This window comes from Ovis canadensis, chromosome 2 (assembly GCF_042477335.2).
Source record: "Ovis canadensis isolate MfBH-ARS-UI-01 breed Bighorn chromosome 2, ARS-UI_OviCan_v2, whole genome shotgun sequence".
Lineage (NCBI taxonomy): Eukaryota > Metazoa > Chordata > Mammalia > Artiodactyla > Bovidae > Ovis > Ovis canadensis.
In genome coordinates, this window is record NC_091246.1 from 249,983,090 (window position 1) to 250,003,904 (window position 20,815).

The 20,815-nt window shown below is 54.5% G+C and overlaps 1 protein-coding gene across 2 annotated transcripts in view; it reads left to right on the forward strand.

Annotated features, from left to right (window-relative positions):
* WNT4 (Wnt family member 4) overlaps positions 1-6,161 on the forward strand; it is a 30,056-nt gene extending 23,895 nt beyond the window's left edge. Inside the window, exons 3-5 of one of the 2 annotated variants that reach the window (XM_069579101.1) lie at positions 2,253-2,384; positions 2,504-2,646; positions 3,243-6,161. In XM_069579101.1, coding sequence (XP_069435202.1) covers positions 2,253-2,384; positions 2,504-2,646; positions 3,243-3,710 — 743 coding nt within the window. In that variant the 3' untranslated portion in view covers positions 3,711-6,161. The remainder of the gene's footprint in view (positions 1-2,252; positions 2,385-2,503; positions 2,647-3,242) is intronic. The other variant, XM_069579102.1, reaches the window with a different exon arrangement.
* The last annotated feature ends 14,654 nt before the right edge of the window (positions 6,162-20,815 follow it).

A 20,815-nucleotide genomic window follows, 5' to 3' on the forward strand; every position in this document is an offset into this window, starting at 1 on the left:
TCCCGTGCTGAGCACTGCTCACCATCCCCCCAGAAAGAACCCATAAAAGGAACTGGACAGGTCCCACAGCTCAGGGCTTCATACACGGAGGTGAGAAGAGATGGGCTGTTTATTCCTGGGGACTCTGGGCTCCAGGGGGCAGGACTGTGTCAAGGTTGAAACGCTGGAGCCAGGCTGACCGAGTCTGATTCTGCCTCCCCGGCTTCCTGGCTTCACCCTTCGGTGCCTCAGTTTCCTCATCTGTAAAATGGGGAGTAAAAGTCTCTACTTCACAGGGATGTTGTGTTCAGACACTGCGTGACACAGACTGAGCTCTAAGCTTCAGCTCATGCTATTATCTTCATTCCAGAACCTCTTCCGTTCCACCCAAGCAGAGAGAACCATAGTGCCCTTGCTCCCGAGGCCACAACAGGGGGGCCTGAAGTTCTGGCAGATGGGTGATGGCTGGGGATGAGGTGGAGGTCTCCTTGAGCACCTCACGGGGCGCCCTGCACCCAAGGCGACCAGCACGCAGGGGAGGAGGTAGGCCCAGAGCTTGGGGCAGGCTGGGGGCCACCTGAGGGCCCAGAGAAGCAGAGGAGCCGGGACCGCGCCCGGCCAGGATCTAGGGCCATCCTGCCGGTCCCTTCCACCCTATCTCCTGCCATCCCTTCCCCCTTGGTCTTTGGGGCAAAGATTTGTGCTGGTTCAGGCCTGGAAATACCAGGAATACCAGAAACCAAAGTCGTCTCTCTTTGGGCGGCCACAGCACAAAACCAACCAACATGATCCTGCTATTAACCTCGATTAACTTGGAGAGGATTCTGCCTCAGGCTGTCGGCCCCCGCGGCTCTGGCCAAGCCCCTCACGCCAGCCCAGAGTGGCCAGGCCACGGTAGAGGGCAGGCCGTGGGGAGTGGGCGGCGGGCAGGATCCCTCGCTCGAGGGCCGGACCGAGAACAGGGCGTCTTGAGCCACGGGGGCCAGGGCTGCCCCCCACCCCTGCCCACAGACGCGGGCACACAGGAGGTGATTGTTTCCGCCTGACCACGGCGACTGCTCCCGAGGGCAGCCGGGAGCACAGGCCTGGGTGTCGCAGAGGTAATTGCCAACCGCGAGGCCAAAGCCTGCCCCCTCCGCTCCTGCGGACACGGACACTCCAACAAGAGACAGAGGGACAGTCACGGGCACACAGAGGCCCTCACAGGGCCCAGGAGAGGTGCAGGGCCCGTCCGGTCACACACCCAGCCAGCCGTGCGCACACGCACTACACACACACAGACACACACACACACACAAATATACCCCCTCCCACCACCCACACCCCCAGAAAGAGCCTACACAGCAGCTACACCCCCAGAGGCACAGTTCCTAGGAGGATGAAAACACCCATTCAGGCGAGAGACCGGGCAGACACCAAAATAGAACCACCAAGAAGTCAGGGGGCGGAAGGGAAGAGACAGGGAGCAGAGGCGGACTGACCGGAGCTCGGGTCCTGGTTCTGTCACTTCCTGATGGGCGACTGGGACCCACTTCCCCTGCCCAGACCCGCACCGGGCCGCCTGTGAAATGGTCAGCTCCCCGGAGGTAGAGGGCGCCCCCTCACTGGCAGTGGCCCTGCCTGGTAAGTGGTGGGGCCGTTGCTACTGCCATTTACCCTGAAAGGTCTAAGGAACCAAGGTGGTCTCAGAAATGGGCCCAGCCTCAGCGAGGAGGGACTAGGGCAGTAGACAGGGCGACTACCCCCTCGGAGACTTCAGAAGAGGCAAGAAGAGCCAGGCAGACAGGCCCGCCCCGGGACTTCTGCAGTCTCGGCACGTTAATGCACCTCTCCCTGCCTGCCCTGTCGCTCACAAAAGGACGCTAGCATCACTCATCTCCCGGAGAGGCCGTAAGAGCAGGATCTGGGGGTAGCTCAGAGCACTGAAGCTGGACCGGCGCCACTCAACTACAAGCCGCGTGGCCTGGGACAAGCTGGCTCATCTCTCTGAAAATGGGGATGACAGTTGTACTTACTGATGGGTGTGGGGCGGACAAATGCCCGGCACGTGTGAGGACTGTGAGGCAGTGCCTGGCGGGTGTCGCTGTGTCCGATCGTTGGTGTGCTGAGAGTGTTAGCTCAGCATAACCCGTGGCTCCACAGAGTCGCTGCCTCGCTGTCTCTCTCCCTGGCCGCCATCGTCCAGGAGGGTCCCATCGACCCCCCTCTATAAAAGAGGGTGCCACGGGGAAGAAGCGCTGGGACCCAGCCCTGCCCCCCTCTGCCTCCCACAGGGACTCGGGAGGCGGCCTTCGTGTACGCCATCTCTTCGGCAGGTGTGGCTTTTGCGGTGACGCGGGCGTGCAGCAGCGGGGAGCTGGAGAAGTGCGGCTGTGACCGGACTGTGCACGGGGTCAGCCCGCAGGGTGAGTAGGGGCGCTGGGGAGGGCGTGAGTGGGTGGCCGGGGGTGCATGGGTGGGGCGCCTGGGCCAAGCCCTCACTCACCCGTGGTCTCGGGTGCCCCCCGCCCTGCCACCCACCCAGGCTTCCAGTGGTCAGGATGCTCGGATAACATCGCCTATGGGGTGGCCTTCTCCCAGTCATTCGTGGACGTCCGCGAGAGGAGCAAGGGGGCCTCATCCAGCCGGGCCCTCATGAACCTCCACAACAATGAGGCCGGCAGGAAGGTAGCGTGGGCCCCCCTCCCCGCCGGGAAAGGGCAGGCTCGGCAAGGGCCCCAAACACTCCCTGCCAGGCCCCTCCTGTGGGGCAGGGTGTGCGGCAAGAGGGCAGACAGGTGAGCAGGCCTCACGGAGTGTGAATGGCCATCCACATGCGTGTGTGCACACAGCTGTGTGTCTCCATCCCTCCGTCACACACGCACCACCCACCCCTTGCTCTGCGTCCCTGCCAGGACCGTGGCCTTGACTGTGACACTGTCTGCCATCTCAATACCCACTCCTTGAGGGTCCTTGAGTGGCAGGTGCAATGCAGCCCTGTCCTTCCCCTCCCGTCAGCTGTCACTGGTTCCAATGATACTACCCTCTGAAGGGTCCCTCCTCCATCAACCCTGCGCAGCCCCGACACCAAGGACAGTATCTTGGACTGTTCCCCACATAGCTGAGCAGCTCCTGTGGCATACAGAAGGGGCTTAAGACAGAGGAAGCGCCACCCTTTCTCCCATCCTGCGGCATCCCAACCTCGCCCGCCCCCTTCCGCGGTCCACCCCCAGCCCCCCCCCCCACAGCTCCTGACGCCCCTCTCACCTCCCCCTCCCCCGCAGGCCATCCTGACACACATGCGGGTGGAGTGCAAGTGCCACGGGGTGTCGGGCTCCTGCGAGGTAAAGACGTGCTGGCGAGCCGTGCCGCCCTTCCGCCAGGTGGGCCACGCCCTGAAGGAGAAGTTCGACGGCGCCACGGAGGTGGAGCCCCGCCGCGTGGGCTCCTCCAGGGCCCTGGTGCCACGCAACGCGCAGTTCAAGCCGCACACGGATGAGGACCTGGTGTACCTGGAGCCCAGCCCGGACTTCTGCGAGCAGGACGTGCGCAGCGGCGTGCTGGGCACGCGGGGCCGCACGTGCAACAAGACGTCCAAGGCCATCGACGGCTGCGAGCTGCTGTGCTGCGGCCGGGGCTTCCACACGGCCCAGGTGGAGCTGGCTGAGCGCTGCAGCTGCAAGTTCCACTGGTGCTGCTTCGTCAAATGCCGGCAGTGCCAGCGGCTGGTGGAGCTGCACACGTGCCGGTGACCGCTGCCCGGCCGGCGCCCAGCGACCACCTCGTGGCCCCGGGGAAGGCCGATAACTTAAACAGTGCCCCCAGCCAGCCACCACGGCCCCAAAAGATACTGGTGGTTATTTTTTGTTTTGGTTTGGTTTTTGGGTCCCTTGTGTTATTTATTGCCCGGACCGGGCGGGCGGTCCCAAGGGCACTGACCGTGGGGCCGCCCTGAAGCCAGGGCCTTTGTGGCTGCCACTGACCAAAGGGACTTTGCTTGCGCCTCTGGCTGTCCACATGTGGCCACCGCTGACCACTCACTTCTTGTCTGTACCCGTTTTTCTACTTGCGGACTTCAGGTGGGTAACGGAGAGTGTCCCAGCCACCCATGCCGATTGACCCTGCCGTTCAGGGAGAGGGGTGGCTGGGGAACAGTGCGGTCTTGATAGCAGCCTCATCCTGATACTTACGCGGGGTCCCCTGGCAGCTTCAGCCTCATCACCCCTCAAGCCCCCTGGAAAAGGAGTGGGTAGACACACCAGGTCTCCATAGGCAGCCAGCGGTTCAATCTCTGCAGGACCCTCTAGGCAAGAGCAGCAGATGAGGCCAGGACCAGCGCAGGCTGCAGCACCCCGACCCTCAGAGAGGGAGACGCGCCCCTTCCCCCAGTTCCCGGTCCCGCCCAGGCAGGAGTGCGGCTGCAGCCTGGATCAGAGACCCCCCGCTCAGCCTTCACGGTGACTCTTCACAGGGCTGCTCCTCCATGAAACCAAGAACGCTAATGTCATACGCGGGAAAGGGCCATGTGCAAAAGCCCTCACCTGACTTTCATTTCACTTTCTTAACCAAATCTGTTGAGCAAACACTGTTCTAGGCCCTGTCCTGGGCCATCTCACTGGATGACTGCGGCAGTCCTGGGAGGCCAACCAGACAGGGACGCACACTTGTGCTCGTTTCACAGGACAAAGGGCAAAGCTCGGCTGGGTCCAGGACCCATAGATGCCGACACGGAGCCAGAAGAGCTCTCCAGCCAAGCCTCCTCTTGGGAGCCTGTTCCCAAAGTCCCAGAGACTGTAGGGCCCCCTTGGGTCGGAGCCTCAGGGACGGGACTCCAGCAGCGGGAGCCGCAGACCACAGGCCGAGCTGGAGCCCACGTGGTTCCCCAAGGAGGGCAGAGCCGGCTCGGAGGAAAGCAGAGGCCAGCAGCCAGGCTGACAAAGCGAGGTCTCAGCACGGAGGCACCCCTGCCCCCAGGTACCGTGGGGCCTGAAGCAGCACCCCCAGAGCCAGCGCCACAGCCTAGGCCTGGCCCTGTGCACCCTTCAGACCATCAGGAGCCCAGCCCAGACGTCTGTGGGCAGGACCTGTACACAGCAAGCCCCGGCCTGACCCAGCTGCTTCTCAGGTGGGCTCCTGACCCCCCCGGGGACCTCACTCCCAGCCCACTCTCCAAGCTGCCCCAACTTTGAGGCTTTCTGCTCCTGGTTTGAGGTCTTGAGGTTCAGGATCCCCCCTTGCAGGTTCTCAAGACTCCCGGTTGTTGCCTCCAAGATTCAGTATCTGAATTCAAAGCCCCAGATCCACAATACAGGCTCTGGCCTGTTAGACTCGCTTCTCCGGGCCTTGAGATTTGTACCTCCTGGTGTTGGCTCCCTCACGAAGACAGGGTCAACACCCTTGGCCCCTAGCCAAGCTCTCTGCTCAGTGTCCATCCGAAAAGAAGGCCAAAACCAAGTGAGATGCTGGACCCACATTCAAATGTAGGGATAATCTTGGGGCAGGCAAGCTCTGATGTGGATGAAAGCTGAGCCGATTGAGTGTCCCCACGGTCAGCTGCCCAGCTGGGCTCACTGCTCCTCTGGCGGGCTCTGTTCAGCTATCTGCTCAGCGCCAGGGAAAAACACTATCCCTCACTGGCATGGGCCAGACCCACACAAAGGAAGCGGTGGAGACCCCTCCCCCACCCCAGGTCCTGTCCCCAGAGGCAGGGGAAGATATTCCGGCTTGATGCTGGTATGATATGGGCATTGCCCCAGGGAGAAGTCAGAGGGCCTGTGCTTGTTCACAGGCTTCATCTTTCCACCTACCAGGGGGCTCCTCAAAGCTGATCCTCCTGTGGCTCTGAAAGGGTGTAGCCTCAGTGAAGCAGACTCGATTCTAGCAACTTCTGCCCAGCCCTACCACTGCTGGGGTACCACCAGCACCCGAAAGGGCTCCACGGCTGCAGGAAAATGACTGACGCAGTCACCCACTCTGGAGGCTGGCCAGAGGGCCCAAGCCCTGCCCGAAACCCTCCCCACTAGTCTGATCACAAGGCAAGGTGTCCTCTGAGGCCTCGGGCTGGACTAGTCCCAGCTCTGGATGCTGCTACCCCCTGCTGCCCCCACCCCATGCCCTGACTTTTATACTAGGCTCCTTGCCTTTGTGACATCCTCATGAAATAGTCTGGTGCACAATAAAATGATTATTTCTTTATCTTGCAATTGTGGCAGTGACTTTTTTTTTAGAAGAGGGAACAGAGAGACTTGGTGAAGGACGTGGGAAAAGCAGATACACAGTAGCCAATTCTAGATATGGGGACCCTCTTTGCTCCCTCTCCTGGGTAAGTGGTTGGATGGCTCTAAGGACCTACCTGCCTGCTATCTGGAATTCACCTTTAACACCCAGAGGCTGTATCTGCATTTCACTGAGCCACAATCGACTGTTCAAACCTTGGCCTGATCCAAGGTATCAGAACCCTTCTTGGGCATTGATGTGAAAAGGAGGGACAGATATGAGGGTCAGAGGAGGGTTTGGTGAAGTGGTGGGGACTGAGGAGGTGGGGGACAAATGGAAAAAAAGCTAGTTCCTGCCTAAGGACACAAGTATTCAAGGCCTGTGGCTAAATTTCAAGATTGGAGCCCAGTCAGGATGAGGAGTCTGGATGGAAAACTCCACAGAACTCTGTCACAGCTATGGGCGAGGCCCAAGGTGGCCTCCCAGGAACCCAAGTCCAGTGGATGAAGTCTTCATCCTTACCAAGGGGGCCATGGTCCTCCACCCCCACCCCCACCCTGGATTTGTGCAGCAAATCCACACCAGCCTGGAAAACAGTGAGGCTGCCATGTGCTTGGCTTTCCAAACATTTAGTGGGGTATAAAAGGGCCAAGGCAAAGTGCTTTCAGGATAGCAGGGCTACACACAAATTGGTGAAGGACTAGGGGAAGGGACTGGGTCCAGAACAGGACACATCCTCAAATCAGGGTGAAGTCCTTGGTGATACAGAGGGTCCAAGATGGTGGAGCAAAGCGGTGGAGATGTCCCTGCCCAACCACTCTCCAGAAGCCGGAAAAGGACCCAGGCTTTGCCATCCAAGTGACCTGGGTTGGAATCCCAGCACTGCCACTTTTTCACTACATGGAGCCTTAAGCAATGCATTGCCCCTCTCTGGAACTCATTTTCTTCATTTGTGATATGGGGCTGTTCCCCTGCCCCAACTTCATTCATCATATAGGATGAAATAATGATAGAATCTATTTACTGAGGATGTCAAATAGACCATGTAAAGTTCAACAAATGGCAGTGACTACTATAAATCTTATTCCCTTTTCAGGAATGCCATGGGCAGTTAAGGTAGCTCTAAGATTGACAGGGTCAGACAGAGGATGAGACGAGGAGGAGAGCAGACTGTGGATTAGGCCAGGCGCTGAAGGCAGGTGTCCCAGGGTCCTGGTCCTGCTTTGACCCTGCCCCTCAGAGCTCAGAAGCCGGCAGCCGGCTCAGGGCAGAGATCCCCAGGAAGGAAAGCAGGATCGAGACAGCCTGGAGCAGTCAAGCAGTGGTAAAGCTGCCCCTGGGCCCCAGGAGGAGAGGCTAAACTGAGGTCCCAACGAGGGTGAGAAGCGGGACTAGAACAGGGAGGAGGGTGAAGGAGGGCAGTCAGGAGTGGAGGGGGGCACGCCGGAGCTGCAGGAAGCTTAGGCAGTGGGGCCCAGCAGCTCAGCCTCTGAGGATGGAAGGTTTCCAGGACTCCTAGGCCTGGTCAGCTCACAGAGAGGCCATGTCCAGATCCATCCTTGACATCCTCAGACTCAGGCCTGAAGGGTTCTAGAAAGCTTGTGATTAAAGCAGACTTCCTTCTCAGCTCTTTCTCGACAGCCAGTGGCCCAAGGAAGTCTTGGAGAGACCAGAGGCAGGGTTTAAAGTGGATCTTGGGTCAAGAAAGAGGCAGAGAACACAGGGAAACGAAGAGGAGAAGCAAGGATACAGTTCTGAGCAACGGAGAGGAGCTGAGGAAGGCTGAGTGAGGAAAAGGCAGAGGGTGGGCGGGCAGACACGGAAACAGAAGACACCAGGAGACAGGAAGACGCTGAGGGACCAGAAGGCATGGGCAGAGGAGTCCAGCAGCTTCCTAAGAGAAGAAAATGCTGAGCTTCAGGAGAAGGCGTCGGACTCAAGAAGGTCTATGGGATGCAGGGGAGGGGGGCAGGGGGGCCTGGCCTGGCCCAGGCGATGACTTCATAGGCATCTCCCCCAGCCCTTCCTGAGCCTCCAGCCCTGCTGACCCCCTGCCCGCCTCTCAAGGGTCCAGGCCAAGCAGGCGCTGACAGGGGAGAGAAGGGGGCCCTTCTGGGCCAGGCCCCCAGGCCTGGCATCATGCCTGCTGGGGAGGAGGGGCGTGGAGGCCCAGCCCTTGTCAGCATCCCGGCCGGCACTTCGGAGGCAATTAGCAGCCCAGCTGAGCTAATCCCCCGCCTGGCGAGGCCAACACAAACAGGCCCAGGCCGGGTGCACACTCGCCTCCCTGTTTGCTGAGGGGCCCGGTGGTCCGCCAAGAACAACACCAATAACCCGGGGCCTTCTCTAGGTTAAGAGGAGGACTGGGGCTTGCTGAAGAGCTGACAGTGCCCGACAGAGCATACTCTGGCCAGGTGCCCCAGCTGCCCCAGAAAGGCAGCCACTGTTCCCAAGCCTTGGGCCAGCCAGGAAGAGGAAGCTGGACACAAGGAGCCATATACTCTGATTCGGCACCCACCCCCACTCCCACCCATGCCACCTGTGAGGGAAGAGGGCCAACTCTGCCAGCCCAACAACCGAGGCCAGCAGGGGCTGTGCACTCTGGTCCGGACACAAGGATTACAGGCTCCACGCTGGACATGGGAACCCAGAGACAATTCACACCTGGACCCTGCCCTCAGGGGACTCCCAGTCTAGCAAGAGAACAGACTGCATGTGACCTTGGAGCAGGGCCAGTCTCCAGCCCCGTCGGCCACTCCCCAAGCCTGGCAAGGCCATGGCAAAACCCCACAGCTGAAAAGATAAATAGGGACCCAGAAGAAGCCACCTGCGGCCCAGAGATTGATAGATGGGGAGATGGCGCCAAGAGAGGCAGGAGGGATACAGAACAAGCTTTGGCACAGACTGGTCCTGGTTGAAGCCGGCAGCCACTGGGCGAGCCTGAAGACAAGGCCCTACTCCTGCAGCCTCGCTTCTTCCCAGCCCAGTTCCACCTTCACCAGCCTGCGGCCTGGGAGCGTCTCCTTTCTGAGCTAACCCCTCTATCCTCATTTTGGTTCTGCATCCTCCAGGTACCCAGGGACTTTGTAGCGTCAGGAAAGCACAGCCTCCTCGGAGCTTGGGAAAGTGACATGGCTTCCTGCCTGGCCAGGCCCCTTGGGACACTCTGCTTATCACCAATACCCAACATCATCGCCACGGACTGAACACTGACTGGCTGCAGAGTCAGGCCCCCACTAGCACAGTCTACCAGTGCTATCGTGTGCCACGATCACAAGCGAATAATGGAACAGGAATACCTCCTGTCGGATAAACCAGCCGGGAGGCAAGTGCAGGACTTATCCCCACTTTACAAACAAGGACACTGAGGCCCACAGAAGGGAAGACTTGCCCACAGCCAGAGCCAGACCTCCAGGCTCCCGGGCAGGATATGTGTCACCGGGCCCCCCTCCAGTTCCACCCACAAGCCTCTTCATCTTTCCTCAGTCCCATTGCTGGCCTAGACCCACCTTTGGTGCTTCCTGTGCCAAAGAGCCTCAGTCTTGGGCCGACCCTTCCCCACTAACAGCACTATCCATCTCTAGCTGGGCTCAGCTCAACTCTGCCCCTCTGCTGGGAAGCTACACTTTGCTCTGTAGACAGCTTTCTCTGGGTCAGAGAATGGGGAAGGTGTCACTATGGGGACAGAATGGTGTCACTCTGCTAGGGCTGACAAAGCCACAGCTGGAAACGGCAACCTGGCCCACTACCCACTGCCCTGGCTTGCATGGCAGAAGACTTTAGGCCTGGCTCCAAGCCTGCCAGAGAGGCTGTCAGCATCCTGCCCACCACAAACAGCGCTAAACTCTTTGGGTTGCTCCAATACCTGGCTCTAGAGCTTCTAGCCTGGACCAAGGTATAGATGAAAAGATGAGTCCCTTCAGTTCAGCCAAAAAGGGAGGTATTTTTCAGGAAGATCTTCTACTAGGAAACGGAAGGAAAACAAACAGATTCCTAAACAGGACTTTAACCGGCACCGAACCAGAGTCCTATGGATACTCCTTCTCCCTTCTGGTCTTGTGAAGCCCCTTCTAGACCCCAGGACACGGAGCTCTCATTCCAGCTCCACGGCTGGCTGCCTGTGGCATCTGAAGCAAGTTAGTAACCTCTCCTCCTCACCTGTAGCAGAGAGCAGGACTAACTCATGGCTAACTCCAAAGCCTCTTTCCTGTACAGCCTCCCGCCCCCTGCCCCCACCACCGTGGCTCTCGGGAAGCAGTGAGTGGGGAAGCGCTTTGTGGACTGGGAAGGGCAGCAAAGGACGCTGAGGGTCTTCCTCGGCCAGCACCCTGCCTGTTTCAAGAATGAGGGAGGGCATTCGCTGGGGTGCAGGGCATGGCACTGTGGGTTCCCGGTGCCATCAGGTTCAGATGACACAAGAATCCTCTGGGAGTCTCCCCATCCCTCCTCCTCCCGCCTTTCAGCACCTCCTGCAGCCCGGGCCTCCTCCCCTTCCTTCTTGGGACTGCGGCTGGAGCCACCTGGGAAGTTTCAGGGATAGCTGATGGCTATCACAGCCAGGACAGGGTGCACTGCTGCGCCTCTGATTCATCACAGAACTGGACTGGGTCCAGGTCCAGAGAAGTGACCAGGAGGACGCAGGGCTGCTGCGATGCACTGAGGCTGCTTCAGTCCAGGAGGCGGGGGGCAGAGCGCTTATTAGAATCAGAAGGGGATAAGGAATGGTGACTTTAAAATCATGCTTCGAGAGAACAGGCACCGCACAGTGGGCAGGGCCTGAGCTGAAGCCACACGGGCCTGGGACTGACCGTCTCTGGGTCCTCTCACTAGCTGGGCGGCCTCAGAGACACTAGCCCCAGAGTCTCAGCTTCCCCATCGGTGCCGTCTCAGAGCCTACTGAACTGGACCACGACGGAGGTGGGGGTCCAGTGAGTGAGCTCTCTGCCACACTCCCTTCACTGTGGCCTGGGATGCTTGTTCTCCCCTTCCCACCTGGCCAGGCACCAAAGGAACATGGTTGATGGTGTCATCGCATCCCCCCCGCCCCCGCCTGCCCACACCCACACCCACACACTCAGCCCCGTCCTCTCAGCACCAGGGGAAGCTCAACACGGAACATGATTCCTGGGCTCCAGGCTGCTCAGGCACCCGTCTGCAAGCCTGACAGGCTTCACTTGATAGCAGGACCCTAGCATGGTGAGGGGAAAGGCAGGTGACTCCCCTCCAACTTGCCCTCAAGGGTAAGAGCTCTGTCCAGTTCACCCAGGAGAGGGCTCGGCTCATTAGCAAGAAAGGGGTTCCCAACCTTTAACCTATGCCCCCTGCCTTTGAATGACAAAACACCCTTGCTTTGTTAGCTCTATCTGACATTTCAAAATAAATCTTGTGACTTAAATAAGCACTTCACATTACATACACCATTTGTCCCCTGGCTATTCTAATACTTCCTCTCCAGGGGAGTCTAACAGTCAAAAGCTCTGGAGTCAAATAAATCCCAGTTCCACCGTGTCCCACCATGTCGCTTGCGTGGGTTGTTCCAACTGTTTCCTCAGGGATCCACAGAGCCACTGGGAAGGTAAAGCACATAAGGCACTTAGTATGACGCCCACCACACAACACAACGGGTACTCAGCCAGGGCCCATCATGACTGCTGCTAACGGCAGAGAACGCTCGCCAGGTGGAGACTCGCGGGGCGGGGTGCACCGGGGTGCACACCCCAGACTTCAGCTGGCAAGGGACGCATGCAGCAGAGAACGGGCGGGGGCCCCTTTCGCAGGTCCACTGTGTCACACACGCTGCTGCTTCAAACGCTCACTCTCTCCCCCTCGGACTCTCCCGACTCAGCCGAGATCTGGCTCTTCTGTTTTACGTGGCAAGGGGCAGGAGGGTTTCAGAAAGCACTGAATAAATGTCAAGTGACCCGAGGCATGCATTCCAGAATGAAATGCAACGCAGACGTCTGCCAAGCCCTAGACAGCCGCACGGTGGGCTGCCAGCCTGATAAAGGGCAGCAGAGCAGTGGGTTCAAACCCTTGGAAGCTCTGAAAAGCTACAGATTTATGGCTGTTCCTCTCGGTTCCTTCTCCAGCACAAAGGAGTCGAGAGTAGATTAAAGCATCTCCATCCACCAGTACCCAGGACTGCAGGAGCCCACTCCCCTTTCAGGGCCCCCGAGAAAAGCCCCGACCTGGGCCCCCCAAGCCCTGGTTCTTGCACAAGGCCTCCCGAATGGCCAGCCCACATGGCTTTGTTATAAATGATGCCCTGACGGCCATCTGACCCACTGTCTCCTGGTCTCCTCAGCTCCAAGTTCCCGAAGCCTCAGCCAAACACAACAGTGAGGACTCTTTCTTCAGGGCCCAGAGTGCAAGGCTCCTCAACACCTGGGAGCAGCTGGAAGCTGGAACTCAAGGACTCATCACTGCTGGTCTCCCCAGCCCGTGCCAAATGCATCTGTAAACAAGCCTTCTCAGTGGCTCCCTACAGCTGCTGCCCAGGGGTCAAAAGGGAGAGAAGCGGGCTAGAATCAGGGCAGCCCAGAGCTTACAAGTGAGGACTGAGCCAGGCGGGGCCTGGCCTGAAAGACTGTCCCTGGGTACGGCCAGGCCTGCACTGCTGGCCCTGTGCCCGGAGCCTTAGATGGGTTCACCGTTGCCCAGGACTGCTGCCCTGTACCAGGCTGCTGGGACCCCAAGAGGCATGGGGCCTGTGTCACACTGCTGTAGGTCCCACTGTTTTACAAGCTGGCGGAGAGAAAGAACTTGCTGGGGCGGAGATGCCTGGATGCTGGGCTGTTGTGCGTGATCTTGTTTGCTATAAAACAGCCAGACATTCCGAGAACCTGGAATTGCGCCGAGGCCATGCAGCTAGCCTTCCTGGCCATATATCTCCAGGCGGGGGACAGGCCTGAGACATCTGAGATAATAAAGACATGATTGTCTCAGCCCTGGGGCTTGTCTCCCCTTTGTCCCAGGGCCCAGCAGCCAGCAAGAAGTTTAAAGACATCCTCCCCCTTCTCCTGGGAAAGGACAAATGCATCAGATTCTATAGCCGCCGGGGTGAGCTTCCCAAGAACCAGGCCTGGGATTCCTGCTCCCAGCTCCCCAGAGCAGAAGACAACCCAGGACCCACCCCGGGGCAGCATGCAGGCCGTTCTCCGTGCCCCATCTCCGATCTTCCCCAACCCTCTAACAAGGGCACTGGTCAATTTTAAGGAAGAAGCTGAAGCTGAGAGGGGCCTAATGGGCTTGTCCAAAGTCACAAGTGTTCAGTAGCAGATGGTTTGAAACCTAGATCTCTTCTACTCCAATGCCTACAGCCTCCATGTTAATTTTAAAACCACCCTGCAACCCTTTTAATGCTCCTTCTTTCCTAACGTCCGGTTTCCCAGTCTCAAAGCAAGGTTGTTTACCCTTTAACATCTGAAGGGAAAAAACTCATGAAGGAAGCAAAACCCAGACTGCTGAATCTGGAAGCCAAAACAGCAGTTGTCAGCCTGGTTTCCCCTGAGTCATTTCTACCTCAATCTGACCCAGTGACAACCACCACCTAACCCAGGGGAAGGCGGCTTCATGAGGGAAAAGGGACGTGAGAGGTGCTGAGGATGAGCCCCACCCACTGTGTGCATCAGTGGACCGCCACCCCTAGCTTTCCTGACCGCAGGAGCCACTGAGTGGAGAGGGGGCACTGTCTACGCGGACGTGGGGGCTTGAGGAGAGCGCGCATCGGACTCAGAGCCAGAAGGCTCTGACTCGGCCTGTCAATCTCACAGAAGCCCGACCCTACACCAGTTTTCTCATTTTGTGAAGTAAATATACCTGGTCTGCTTGCCTCACAGGCTTTTCTGAAGATGAACATGAAAGTATTTTACCAACAGCTTTACAAATAGATGACATTATGACCCCATACATGTTTCTTCCCCTTCTGGTTTCTTGTGCATTCCTGGCTCCCCTTTCCTCTCCCTGACTTTCTTCTGTTCAAACATCTGAACACACTATGTGCTTGACACCACGCTGGATACAAGGAGAGGCTCACACACAGGTTAAGAAAAGGTGACAGAGACGTAAGATTGACACTGTGAGAGCCAACTAGCTTCCAGGGAGCCGAAGGGCCAGGCCTGATGAGAAATGGCCAGGATCTGACTAAGCCTCAGGCCTGCCCAAGACCCTCTCGGCCAGGCTGTAGGGGCCCCAGGACTAGTTCAGCGTCCCTCTAATTCAGACATTCATAGGCCTGTACACAAGGATATGGATATAACCTTTCAAGACTACTTCCAGCCCCAGGATCCCACCAACCTGCCACTAACTCCTTGATTTTTCCATCTTCTACTCGTGAGCACTGCCAAAATGAAGAACCTCAACTCCGCTAGATATAAACTTCCTTCCTTGGGAGGAAAAGGTCACTAGGAGAAAACAAGCAGTAGGAAATCTTTCGGAATGCCCCAGGGAAAAGTTGAACACTCCCATTACCCACCCATTCCGGCCATCCAGGCTCAGAACCCGAAGAGGATGTGGAGGTCATCTCATCTAATAGTCTCATTACACAGCCTTAAGGAGTTCTCTGCTTACACATACTCCAGCCAACCCCCAAAGGCCTGAAATAAACCAGTTCCCTCCAGCTCGCGTTTCACTCCTTTCTGGCAGATCAAATCTGATGCTGCTGCAGGTACGGACAGAGCATGTCTACACAGAACATTTCTATCTACACACGTCTGCAAGGTCCCCAAAGACAGAGCCTGCGTGAAGGCTTGGTTCATGATCCAATTTTAAGAAAGGAAAAAAACGGGGCGGGGCATGGAGAAGACTGATGCTTGGCTGAAGGTTAACTGAAAGATACTCAGTTATTTTGAGATATGAGAAGCAAGATCACTAGCTCTGGAGGGCAATAATGGGTCTTAGAATTGAAGCACAGGCTGCAGGTATAGGTGGCAAGACACTGTGGGCAGTGGTCTCTGTTCTCAGCAGCTCGAGACTTTGTACTCTCTTCCCACCCAAGACACCTTGCTAAGTCTCAGCTGCCGTCACCAACCAAACTTTTCTTGCTGTTTCTCTGCCATCTAGTGGCTGCTCTGGAGCACTACAGGTCCCCCTTGTGGCCATTTTCCTCAGCCCTTCCAGTATCTTCCTAAATAATGGTACCACTTAAGACACCCAGGAATTACGCTGACACTTTATCTATACTGCTGTTCTTAACACGGCAAGATGAGAATTGATTCTACTTTTCAAACAGGAAAACGCAGGCTTACAGAGATCAAGTCATTTGTCCAGAGTTACACTGAGGGTCCGGAGAAGGCAATGACACCCCACTCCAGTACTCTTGCCTGGAAAATCCCATGGATGGAGGAGCCTGGTAGGCTGCAGTCCATGGGGTCGCGAGGTCGGACATGACTGAGCAACTTCACTTTCACTTTTCACTTTCATGCACTGGAGAAGGAAATGGCAACCCACTCCAGTGTTCTTGCCTGGAGAATCCCAGGGACAGGGGAGCCTGGTAGGCTGCCGTCTATGGGGTCGCACAGAGCCGGACACGACTGAAGCGACTTAGCAGCAGCAGCAGCAGCACACTGAGGGCCAGTGAAAAGTATCATGCCAGTTTATAGTCCACTTGAAGGGAGGAACAGAAGGCCCTAAAACTAATCTCAATTCTTCCATAAATCCCTATATATGCTCCAGTTCAGTAGTCGCTCAGTCGTGTCCGACTCTTTGCGACCCCATGAATCGCAGCACGCCTGGCCTCCCTGTCGTCACCAACTCCTGGAGTTCACTCAAACTCACGTCCACCGAGTAGGTGATGCCATCCAGCCATCTCATCCTCTGTCGTCCCCTTCTCCTCCTGCCCCCAATCCCTCCCAGCATCAGAGTCTTTTCCAATGAGTCAACTCTTCGCATGAGGTGGCCAATGTACTGGGAGTTTCAGCTTCAGCATCAGTGCTTCCAATGAACACCCAGGACTGATCTCCTTTAGGATGGACTGGTTGGACCTTCCTATAGTCCAAGGGACTCTCAAGAGTCTTCTCCAATACTACAGTTCAAAAGCATCAATTCATTGGCACTCAGCTTTCTTCACAGTCCAACTCTCACATCCATACATGACTACTGGAAAAACCATAGCCTTGACTAGACGGACCTTGTTCCTCACAATTAATTACCATCCTAGTCAAGTGGATGGTACTGCAGCCTCCTCCAGCCACAGAACACATTGGGCAAAGCACTGGCAATTGAGCAAATCACCCGACTCAATCTCTGTCTGAAAATTGAGAGGCCACACAAAACATCTACACAAACACTCACAAAATCATTATATATAATAGCCAAAAGGTGGAAACAAGAGTCCATCAGGTGATGAATTATACATAATGTTGTCCATATAGCAGAATATTAGCCATAAAAGAGAATGCATTTCTGATATAAGCTAAAATATGGATGAACCTTGGAAACATTACGTTAAATTGATGAAACCAATCAAATAAGAACACACAAAACTGTACGATTCCATTTATATGAAATGTCCAGAATAGACAAATCTATAGGAAGAGAAAGTAATATCAGTGGTTGCTTAGAAATGGAGGCAATGGGGGCAGGAGGAGGGCTTAGGCGGCGATAGCAAGAGTTCAGGGTTTCTTTCTGAGGCAAAGAAAACGTCTTAGGGACCTCCCTGGTAGTCCAGTGGTTAAGACTCCACTCTTCCACTGAAGGGGATGTGGGTTCGATTCCTGATAAGGTAACTATGATCCCACATGCCGTGTAGCACAACCAAATAAAAAGGTCACAGGAGCACAACTGAACAAACATATGAAAATCATTGAAATTTTCAGTTATAAGTACCAGGGATGTAATGGACAGCATAACAAATAAAACTAACACCACCGTACGTTATATATGAAAGAGCGCGCATGCTGCGTTCCCATCACAAAAGAGAAAATTTTTTCTATCTGTATGAGACGATGTTCACTAAACTTATTGCAATCATTTCATGCTGCGTGTCAGTCAATGCACTGCACACCTAAATTTATACAGTGCCATATTGTCAATTCTATCTCAAAATAAGGGGGAAAAAACCCACTGAATTTGTACACCTTAAATAAACTGTAGAGTATGTGAATTATCTCTCAACTGTCGCATTTACACACACACACACACACACACACACACACACACACACACAATGAGAGGGTTGGTCTAAATAATCTCTCAAGGCCCTTCCAGTTGTCATTTAGGGGACAGGGTCATCTATCACTATCAGCCCAGCCCTGATCACCTGACCTGAACAGATGCAACCTGATATTAAGACTGGTCCCATCAAAGGCTACCTGAAGAACTTTGCTCCACCCTCTGGAGCAGCCTCTGCCTCCAAATGGTAGACGCACTCTCTCCCTACCTTGAGGAACCCACATGGTGGACATCTACACACCCATTCACTCTAGGGGGAAAACACAGGGCAATGCAGCCTGCTTCAGGCTCTGGAACTTTCCCTTTTTACAGAGGTCCTCCAAAGGTGTGGCTCCAACTGGAGCTCAACCCTTCTGACAATGTTCATTCTCACTTGAAGGGGGCAAGCATGTCTTGTAGGAAACACATTGGCTTTTGGAATCAGACAGCTCTGGAGCTGAAACATGGTTTCATTATTTTGAAGCTGCAGATCTTGGGCAACTGACTGAGCTACTCTGAGCCTAGACTTCCAGTTAGATGAGTAAGTCCCCACCTCTGGTAAGGCAGCAGCACGTGTTTCATTTGAGAACACCATTCCGTAAGCCACGCACACTGCACTCAGAAACCCCCTCCCCTGCGAGCCCTGGCTCAAAACCTCTACCCACTTGAGTCCTGTGTGGCAGCTCCACCTCTCACTTTCAGTCTTCTAAGCACTTAAGAGAATCTGATGGCCCACAACCTCTGGGGGAAAACCCCATGTCCTCAGACTTCCTGTTTCCCTGTAATTTATTAAATACTATGTTTTGTTACTTTTCATTAATAAGAACTGTTTATCTGGTCTTTCTAAAAAGTGAGTCCTTTGTTGTGTAACAGGGACAAAGTCCTGAACTATGTATAGAATCCAATTTGGTTCTGCCAGCACATATGCTGTGGCTTATTAGTTAAGCTTATACCCTCCCCTGCTCCGTATGTAAAATGAGGGACTAAAGATAATTTCCTATTTCTTCTAGGTATACGAGACCCTCCCCCAAACCTGTGCTTGCTAACATTTATTTAAAAAGCAACTGAACAAACCAACAGCACATTTGAATGAGGCAGAAAAGATGTCTATAACCAGAATATAGAAACATGCTACTGAGGACAGACGAGCCACCTGCTAAATTTCGAGTTGTTATCATTGGTGCTACACTACCAGACTCTCCCTCCAACCTGTGCTCTAACTTTTCTCTTTCTACAAGACTGGACAGGAATTTGTCACCCCAGTTTAAAAAACAAAAACAAAACTCCTGAGGAGGTAGGCATTATTAATTATCCCCACAAGAAAATATTAAATAACTTGCCCAAGATTATACAGCAGGTAAACAGTAGAGGCAAGCTTCAAACCCAGGCAGGCTGGCTCTAGAGTCTCTATAATGGCCTCCTGCAAAATGAACAATATATAAACAAGTGTTTGCTGAAGTGAATAAATGCCTAAGCTCAAGAATAAATCACACTGAGTGACTTACCATTTGAACCCACGAATAATATAAAATTGGATGCTCTTCTATCAGAGTAATTCTGTAACAGACCAATCTTTGTCCCTCTGTCTGACAGAACATTCATTGGGGGATGAAGATACATTCTTCCTAATCTTTATGACAATTCTGCTAAAAAGCAGGTATCACCGGCTCAACTTACAAATGTGTAAATCAATATTGAAAAACTGAAGTATTAGTTTGCTCTGACACTGCTAGTTACTGACACAGTCGAACTCATACTTAGGTTCCCTCTATTACAAAGTATATGTATTTTTCTTTTTATTCCATACTGTTTCTCTTTAATATTAGCTGCTTAAATCACAGCAGCTCTGTTCCCCATGATACATTTTCAGTCTCTATAACAGGGCTCTATGCAAGATTTTACTTGGAATAAAAGAGGCCTACTGCTAAAAAGATATAAACCAAAAAGGAGTTGAACACCATTTTATCTACACATGGAGAAACTGAGGCTCAAAAAAGGTACAGCAACTTGTCCAAGGAAATTCTGATGCCCCAACTAGAACCTGCACCTCCAACTCCCAATCCAGAGCTTTTTCCAGTAGAGACATCACCTACCATGGGAGAAAAGAAGAGGTAAGATCAAACACCATAATGCAAGCTAGAAGGAAAACATTACATTTATCAGGGTTCAAGAATCTTACAGGTTAAGGAAAGATTGGTCTTAAGAGGAATTGGCGTTTAAGACGGAGGAATTTAACAGTAGCAGGCAAGAGAACTACCAATGGCATCCTAGGGTGAAGTCATTCTCACATGAGGCAAGGAGCTCACAGGTGCCTGCCCACCCCTCACAAGCTGCCAAGGGATACACCGAACTCCCTGACACCAATATAGCTGTGAAATACTAAAGTGATAGAGAAGTGGCAGTTCTTAAATGAGTAAGATTCAGAATCAAGCCAAACATCCCTCCCCCATTTGACCAGGGCAGATCTTATAGAGCTTTTACAAAGGAGGCCCAGGAAGCTGGCACTAAGGCTCCACTGCGGGCCTGGCACCGAGGACAGCCAGCCCGTGCTACCCCAGAGTAGGCCAGATGTGAGACGGGAGGGGCAACATGATAGACGCCCAAGCTCCCTGCAAGGATTTCCTATTCCTGGCAGTGCGGCGGAAGCCCCCTCATTCACAGCAACCCGAGACCCAGAAGCCAAGAGGGTCCCCTGGCCCTGGTTCAAAGTGAGCCAATGGTGATGAGAGCTTCAACTCATCCCATTTACTCCTGAGTATCTACTACTTCCCCAGGACCATGCTAAGTGCTTCACACATAGCATTTTATTTACCCCTCACATCTTTCAGGTAACAGAATACTTTTATTTCACAGAGGAGCATGCAAAGCTCAGAAGGCTTACGTTACTTGTCTAAGGCCAAAGGTCAAGTCAGTGACAGAGTCAAAGCTGTGTAGCTTCAGTCCTGCCATCTGGCAAGTGATGTCATCCACCTTCCCTCCCTTAGGGGTCCCATTAAAGACCAAGTGAAAGCGCTAATATAAACATAAACCCAAGTCTGTGAGCTTACTAGGTAAACTCAAGACAGATGAGGAACCCTGACCCCTGGAGAGAGGCAGCCCCAGAATTCCAACCGCTTTTCCTTTATTTGGGTCAAGCTAATGAGAATTTCGTTATCTAGTAACAGAGTTCCTTTCTCCTCATCAGGCCCATGCTAGATACATGGAAACAATGGTGTGATTCTAAAGGTCATCCTGTGAGTTAAAGAGCATGGGCTTCCCAGGTGGCACTAACGGTAAGAACATGCCTGTCAATGCAAGAGATATACGAGATATGGGTTTGATTCCTGGGGTCAGGAAGACCCCCTGAAGAAGGGCTCGGCAACCCACTCCAGTCTTCTTGCCAGGAGAATCCCGTGGACAGAGGAGCCTGGTGGGTTATAGTCTATATGGTTGCAAAGTCGAACACAACTGAAGTGACTTAGCACAGCACGGCACCAGGTTTCAGGGTACTCCC